At 36.9% G+C, this 8,885-nt stretch overlaps 1 protein-coding gene across 3 annotated transcripts in view; it reads left to right on the top strand.

Annotated features, from left to right (window-relative positions):
- The first annotated feature begins 631 nt into the window (after nucleotides 1–631).
- Nucleotides 632–8,885, top strand: part of LOC135221059 (sulfhydryl oxidase 2-like) — a 92,509-nt gene continuing 84,255 nt past the window's right edge. For all 3 annotated transcript variants that reach the window (XM_064258802.1, XM_064258803.1, XM_064258804.1), the window contains exon 1: nucleotides 632–906. In XM_064258802.1, the coding sequence (XP_064114872.1) occupies nucleotides 666–906 (241 nt within the window). In that variant the 5' untranslated portion in view covers nucleotides 632–665. The remainder of the gene's footprint in view (nucleotides 907–8,885) is intronic.

Genomic DNA, 8,885 nt, shown 5'->3' with positions numbered 1-8,885 from the left:
AGTTTAGATTTTCGAATATTGAGGTAAACAAATTTATTATGTAGAGGGATAATCAGTTATATAAGTAAGTGAAGCTGCTTCTTGGTTCTTCGATGCCACGGCTTCAAACTAACGTGGCAACTTAACAAATGTAGGAAAAACAGGATTATATAGATGTTTTCCTGGCGAGATAAGGTTCATGCCACAATTCACTTACGACGTGGCAAGCAAACATAGAGTAAATCTTCGTACCCTCTCTAGCGAGTATGTTTTTATGGCATTAGATTTACAATGATATAATGTTTATACCCACAAGTTCTGTTAACAAATTTCTATAAAAATATTTTGTTTACTGAAGTGACAGTCCTCGGTTGACAAGTAATTTTGCTACTAACTAGAGTCACTAATTATTAAGTAATGTTTCTCTCCATAGTCGAATAAGTTTGAGCGTTTAGTTTTTAAATAGTAGGTAATAAAGTTTCCTGAAAATACAGTGCCTGTTGATAATAATATGAAATATTTAGTGGTAAATTGGAATTAACATTTAAAGCAACATAGAAAACAATGATGATTAACGAATGATGACGTCATTGTTTTCCCCCGCCTGGGTAAAGATTAAGCGACACTACCATCTCACTCAGGATTGTGGACGAAAACATGATGGAATCAGTTGACATTCGAGCACCATGTTGGCTGGTCGTGCGATCGTCGTTCTCCTTCATTGTTTGCAGTTGTGCTCTTGCTTCCTCTTTAGTACCGCGTCGTTATATAATAGTACCGATGAACTATCGATTTTAGATCACACAAATTTTACAACCTCCTTACTAGGCTCAGAAAATGCTTGGATCATCGAGTTTTACAATTCCTGGTGTGGCCACTGTATTCAGTTCGCACCCACTTGGAAATTGTTTGGGAAAGATATTAGAGGTGAGTACCTAGCCTAAATCATACCTGGTCTTGTTGTTATTTTCAGTTTTACAATCAAATGCATTATGGTTGATGCAGATTTTGCAGCGAAGAAAAGGTCTCCAGACAGTTTGTAACCTAGGCAAAGGTCTAGTCCCTCGGTTAGGTAAAAGATAAGATAGCAATTGGCTAGCCTATTACGGCACAATATGGTAGGCATGTCAGCAGGCTAAGCTTTGGGTAGTCTGCCTGTCAAAGCTCTTAAATTTACCTTAGGCTGTTGTGCGATAAATTAACTTCCTGCCAAGATCGAATTAAGTAGCACCTATGGTAATAGGTAGGCTAATTAGGCTACATCATTACTCAAGGTTAGGTATGGAATAGGTAGCAGTTCGTTGGGCATTTTCATTAGTTGTTAATTTAGTTTTTTAAAGTTCTGATTGTCATTTTGTAGCAGGTGAGAAGTTTTAGAGATACTGTCCCCCCGCCCCCGTTTGAATGTTGAGTTCTAGGTAGGTAGGGAAGCAATAGGACACTCGGGACCTACCTGACTGGGGAGTTTGCCCCCATGGATCCCCATCTAGTAATCTTCCTATAGGTAATAGGGTAAGTGCTGTCAGTGCACCTCATGTGGTGCAGCGTCCCTTTGGGCCTTAGTTATAGGTAACCCCTTTTATTCCTTTTACTGTACATCTGGTCATATTCTCATTCTTCCATTTAACCCCCCCACCCTCTCCTAACAATTGTTTAAAGATTATTTTTATTGCTGAATATCCTCTTAATTCCCAGCCTAACTTTTCTATTCTAGTCCCATCCAGTGGCGATTCTACCCCTCAAAAAGTTGGGGGGCAACTCTGGGGCAAAGATAGGCTAATTGTTGGGTGGGCATCATAGGAAAGGTGACTGTAAAAATAATTACAATTTGGAAACATTTTGAAACTCATGGAGAAATGAATTTGACTAAAGGTAAAGGTTCATATAGAATTTTGTTTGATTCCTAAGCAAAACAACTGTAAATCATCCATCTGATATTTTACCTGACTTGCATGATATGAAAATTTAACATTCAAAACTATATACAGTTCCAAACAATACGCAAACATTAAAGAATGGATAGTATGTATAAATATAATACACATATGAACCAAATAAAAAAGGAAGTAACTATATGAAATAAACAGATAGATATATATACATGGGGCATGTCATGACAGTTCAGAAAAGGTTCAGTTTGACATTCAAAACTATATACAATCCCAACCAATATGCAAATTATTAAAGATTATTAAGTTTGTGTAATACACATTTGCACAAGTTAAAGAAAGGTATTAACTAATGAAATGAATAAACAGATATGGACCATGTGATGACCATTCTGAAAATGCTGGCTTGACATTCAAAACTATATACAATCCCAAACAATGTGCAATTATTAAAGAATGGCAAGTTTGTAAAATGCACATTTGAACAAAGTAAGGAAAGGTATTACAGTAATTAATGAAATGAACAGAGATATGAGGCTTATCATGAAAAATATCAAAATGTTGTTTCGACATTCTTTATACAATCCATAACAATATGTAATTATTAAAGAATGGTAAGTTTTTATAGTACACATTTGAACACAAAACAGATATGGACCATGGCGGGACAATTCTTAAAATGTTTAGTGCAGTTTGTTTCTATGATTATCATGTCAGGTGTCAAACTCATCCACAAAACTATCTAAGTCAATACTTTCAGCCCGTTTACTTTCAGCTGATAATAATGCAGTGTCACTTAGTCTCTCACTAGTCATTGAATTTCTAAAAAATGTTTTTACTATTTTCATTTAGGAAAAACTTCTTTCACAAGAAGCACTAGTAACAAGAAGTGTTACAGCTATCAATAAGCAATCAAAGGCAGATTTATGTGGATGAATAAATGACAAAAACTCCACCAATGATGTAGGTGGCTGAGGTTCTTTCTGGAGCAATTTCTTAACTAAAGGTAGCTCGTGTTTTAAATCACTTTGATTAACTGAAGATGATAAAGCAAATGACTTCAAGTCATCGTTATGTAAGAACGTCTGTCCTGCAGGACAGAGAGCTTAGAGAGCTTAAATGCCACAGAGGATCACAGATGAATCTTTGGAAAAACGGTGATCTAATTCACTATACTTAACATAGGCACCAGATCCCAACCTGAAAACTGCGAACATTATCTAGGTGACCAGTTCATTACCCAATACGTACATAATGTCACTTTAAAAACATTTGATAAACTTTACCCTAATCACAATCAGAATTTGCAGACTTATCATTGACATGTTAGAATACATCTAAAAGTAGGTTTATCTTACAAATTTACAGCTGCAGTGAACATTAGAAGCATTGATAACACTAGAACATAGGATATGATCAAATTTTTAACTCCAGAATATGATTATGGTTTACAGTAAAAATGTGCCAGACTACAAATCTTTCAGTAAACTTATCTTTATTAGAATCGGAATTTGCAGAAGTAGGATATTATGGCAATGTTAGATTACCTACCTCTTAGTAGGCCTAAATAACTTTTTTGCTTTTCCAGTTTCTTTAAATCACTCATTTCTTCTGGAAACTAATATCAGAACATTGAAAAAAATACAAAATATAAGAGATGCTCCTGCACAAAAAGAAGAATGACTACAACTTAAGCTGGTTTTTTAAAGCAATGCTTGAATTCTAAAATCCTACTTGATTTATGACACTTAAAAGTGCCAATGATGATTCAGTATTTTCCTACACACCTATGGTGAAAATAGCAGATCCTCCAGATGAGTAAGCCATCCATACCCACAATGCACTTAGACAAACAAAATCCAAGAAGATACTAATATAAATAGGTAAATTTATAATAGATTGCAGCATAGGTATCATACCAAGCATGTTAATGAGACTTAACTGCACTGCATAAAAAAAAAAAACAAATTGAGTAATGAATTAAAGTAAAATGATACCGGAATGCTTACATTACTTTAATTACTTGAACTATATATTTTTCAGACTGGTGTTATGTTTTGTGCGTTTCTGACCATTATCAGTACAAACTACTTGGTTTTTTCTCCAGCTCCTTATTTACAACAATAATAGGGGTAACCCGGTTGGCAACTGTTGTTTTTAAAGGGGATGGATCTGAAAACAAATCAATTGCATCAATATGAATGATTGAAAAAGCGTAAACCACAAGTCAAGGAATTGGAAAACTACATGATTCAAGTTTATATTTGGTATCAATCACAAAACACATTGGAAATGGGTAGGCTAAGATGTACAAGGCCAAGTATAGTGATGCATTCTAATCTAATCATCCCTAACTGAAACCTGACTTTGGGCAGTGGGGTTTACCTGACAAGAAAGTGTTTCCCCTTTTGAATCTTTGTCACCCCCCCCCCCCCCCCCCCTCCCAGCTAGCCTTCCATAGAACACAGTTATTATAGAATGAAGTACATTGATGCATTCTACCCTTTCTTAACCATCTTAACGTAGGCTACCAAAATCTGCCTGACCAGTGGGACGGGGCTTTATCCCCCTTTGAACCTCACCCAATCCCAATTTGGCCTAAAGCACCATAAATAAAAAAAAAGGTGATGTGATATACAGGAATTCATCTTGAGCCACTATTGCATACCAGGACCATCCCATTTCTCAGTAGCATGTTACATATGTTCTGTACTGTAAGAGTATACATAGCATTTAATTATTTACACATTTCCTCTTCCCAGTACAGGCAGTCCCCGGGTTACGACGGGGGTTCCGTTCTTGAGACGCGTCGTAAGCCAAAAATCGTCCTAAGCTGGAACATTGTAAAAAATCCTAAGAAAACCTTACTTTCAATGCTTTGGGTGCATTGAAAACTATGCAAACTGCATTCTTATTGCATTTTTCATAAAAAAAACTTAAAATATTGATTATTTTGCATTTTTGGTGTCATATTTCATCTGCCAGATGAGCGTTGTAGGCGTCGTAACCCTGGAACATGCTTCGTAACCCTGGAAATAATGTCTGATGAATATACAAATTGAGAAGCGCCTTAACCTGGGAACATCGTAACCCGAACCCGTTGTAACCCGGGGACTGCCTGTACTGACTTCTTCAGTTAGCAAAGGTTTGTTTTGCAGAAGAGAAGTGTACTATTTATTAGTGAAAGTGATTACTTCCATGTATATAAAGATTCATTGTATTTTTTCATTTTGTATATAAAAGATATCACTTCTTGAGATCACCATGAGCACTTACTACATTCAAAGTAGCCATTACTATTAAATTAATTATCAGTTGGACAAAATTGTATGGATTCAGAAAACATTCAGAAATTGTTAATTTTTTATCAGAAAAAAAGTTGCTTAACTGTGTAAATAACCAAAAAAAGATCTCTGAAAGTTCATATATATATTTCATGCACTACAAGCATGATAATACTAGGTAATGTTAAAACAAGAAGTAACAGAACAACATTATATATATATATATATATATATATATATATATATAATATATATGTGTGTGTATATATATATATATATATAGTATATATATATATATATATATATATATATATATATATATATAATATATATATATATATATACATACATACATACATACTATATACATATGTATATGTAAATCCAGCCCTTCATCTGCTCATCCAGTATTTTGATGATTTTACTTTAATGATTACAAGTTTCTTGGGCTTGAAAAGTAAAAGATGCTTGTTTTAACTTCCCACCGAGTGTTATTCTGGTTGTATAATTTTTGCTTTGAACAGCCTTTCTGTTTCTGAATACACATTAGTTAGGAATTAGGCCTTTTTATACCAATTTGGTATGGAGTTTATATTAAAATTTGTGGATTACTAAGTGGCTTCTTAATGTTATGCTCATAGTGTTTATAGTATACTAATTCTTCATCAGTAATGCTCCATATATACCTTAATATTCAATAAAAAATTTTGAACATCTTTTCTCTGCTTCACACCACTATGACATGAACAGCTTAAGATAAAGTGGACCAACACAAAATACTGTTTTACTGTTTACAAAAACTGTAAACGTTTCTTGTAATTGAGAATAGCAAAAAGATAAATATTTAGGACATGAATGCAACGGTAGAAGGGTAGTCTAAACTGTTTTAATAATATTCCTGAATCAAGAGAAGTCTCTTTTGTTTATTCTTTGTTATCGTTTAAATCACAGAGTTTCACCAGCTTAATGGAGGCATAGTTTATAAGTTTAAACACAGACAGAGTATTTATGGGTTGTCTTCATTTCATTGGCCATACTATTTAACTGAAAACACTTAATAATGTGCAGTTTTAATCAAAGTCTCTAGGGCATTTGATAAACCCTTCAGAATGAAAGGCTGTAAACATATCAAGAAACAGGTCTGAAGGTGTATCAGTAGAGTGTTTTGTCTTGTACATTAATCTAAACTATAGTAATGTAGTCGTAAATTAATATGAATTGTGTATGACTGATGTTGACACTGAAATAAAGCTGGTTATTTCTGTAAAATATACAAACCCTCAGTCCCTTATGTAAGGAATTGCTTATGGCAAAGCTGATGTAAACATTCCGATTTGCTTTCAGCTGTCATGCGATGCAGATGTGTTTTTATGAGTTCTGGCCTGCCTGTCATTAAAATCCTTTTTTCCTGGCGGGATTTTTTCTTTTGTTTCTGCCCCAGTCTGTGGTGGCTGTTCTACCCAACACCAGACAGCAACCTGTGGGCTATTCTGGTACTAAGAAGAAGAACTTTTTCCTAATTTGGATCTCCAGATTCGTAAGTCCCGAGTCATCTCGGTTCAGAGGAACAGTCCTTTATACTTGGTTTTGCCTCCCCCTTTTCAGAGAATTGACAGATACTGTGGTAGCCAAGGGTTGTGACAGGATGGCTGCCTTGTCCTTCGGGTATTGGTCAATACCTTGGGGTCTTCATAACTATTGACTTGACCTTTGGTCAGGCCAACCCTTCCTCGGTCTCCTAAGAAGTCTCAGGCTTTGAAGGGCGATCATAGAAAAACTCAGCCTTCTTCTGTTTCTCTTCTAGGAAGAAGGCAGAAGGAAAGAGAACACGCGTAATTGGTGTTCTCTTTTTCTGATACCTCAATGAAGGGTTGCTTCTTGAGTCTGTGGACTTAATAGCAACATAACTGAGGCAGGGTAAACAGATCTCATTCAGGAAGTATCTACTTCCTGCAGGGCCTCGGTCATCTTCCATTGAACTTCCTCGTCTCCTGTATCCCGTTTCGGGAACAGCCAGTTCGGCTATGAGCTAGTCATCTTTGGTGTCCTGTTGTCACCATAGAAGCCTCCCTTCAGGATAGCTTTGCATTCGCTCTCTTCATTAGAGAATGAAGGAGGTCTGGTAACAGCCTTTAATGTTTTCCTCTCCTGAATAATGAGGAAGGAATTAGGCTGTGCTCGACCAACGGGAACCTTTTGAATTATATGTATGTGTACTACTACTTGTATATTCTCCTTGTGACATGCGTCTGTTGTCAGATGCACTGACTGAGTAATAGGTGCATGCTTGTAGGACGGTTGTCTTTAAGTGTGTGATTGAGATGATAAGTACCTTTTCATTAACATCCTGAATTTCAAGGCATCCTTTCGGGGCCCTAAGAATTTCGGGATTTGATTTTGAGACACCCAGTGGTGTTGTCGAGCAACATCACATTATTGGCATTTATCACCAAACAAGAGGGTTTCACTTCCCTCCTGTTTTGGTTAACATGCAGGTACTCGAAGTGTAACTGCACTGCACTCGATAGCTCTATCAGCCTGACACGTTTCTGATAAAATGTACTGGTGAGCAACTCAGCTTTTGGATTTGAGTGTTGGGCATCATGAAGAGAGTGTTCGCCTTTGTGTTGTTTCTCCTCAGTCGAGGTTTAACTGCTAGTGAGGAACCTGTCTCGCCATCGCAGAGACCCAAGGTCTTATGGCAGCATTTGACTTTCACTTAAGGTTCTTGTCTCATGCTCTGCACATGCCTTTGCAAGAATCATCAGACAGAGATATGTCATGGAAGACTCCCCAACATCTTTCTGTTTACTGCCCAGTACAACAGAAGTCTTTCAGTTTACTGCCCAGTACAACAGAAGTCTGTAGGTCTTCTGCTCCATTGCACATGACCATAGGCCACTGCAATGACTCAGAATGACTTTTTTGGACAAACTTAATAGTTTTGTCTTCTTCGTGTACAGACAGTCCCTGGTTATCGGCGGGCTCGGTCATTGGTGATTTGGTTGTATGGTACCCCTGCCAATAACCGGGGACTGCCTGTATTTTTTCTATTTGTAAGGTATGAAACAATCATTGTTCACCCTGAATTGAAAATAGATAATGGGAGACTTAGCATGTTGCCAGACAGCTCTGCATCCAAGGTACGAGAGGGTTTCCTCCCTGAACCAACCTTCGGTGGCAGTGGTTCCTCAGGCAGTATAATCCCTGTCTCTTCAAGGCATATGCTTTCTCACTGAGCAGCAACGGAAATAGTAGCTGGATACTTCTTTCAGCCCTCTGAAATTCCAGGGATTGGAGCCATCTTTGCTGGTTGGTGTCACTGATGGGACTTTTCATTTGGTTGTAATAGCTAGAGTTATTTCTCTCCAATTCAGTCCACATTTGAAATAGTCTTTCATAGGAAGTAGTATTATTTCTCCTCAGTCGAAATTCAACTACTGATGAGAAAATTCTCTCTTGTGTTGCCAACATAGGGACCCAGGTCTCTAGATGGTATTTGATTCACGTTTAGGGTTCCTTGCTTGTGCTTTGCACATGCCCTTGAGAGAATCATCAGACAGAGATTTTGTCTCTCAAGACTGTAACTTGTCTTACACCAGCATTGGCAAGAGGATAGACATTTTGCATGGACCTTCCTTAATATCACTTCAAAAGGCAGGTATTGATATCTTGACTCCATCACTGATGTGGTAGTAAACTCCAAAGCATTTGCCATCTGTTGCCAGGCTTG

This window comes from Macrobrachium nipponense, chromosome 2, assembly GCF_015104395.2.
Source record: "Macrobrachium nipponense isolate FS-2020 chromosome 2, ASM1510439v2, whole genome shotgun sequence".
Classification (NCBI taxonomy): Eukaryota; Metazoa; Arthropoda; class Malacostraca; order Decapoda; family Palaemonidae; genus Macrobrachium; species Macrobrachium nipponense.
Note: the sequence above shows the minus strand (reverse complement) of the source record. Positions and strands in the feature narration are given on the sequence as shown.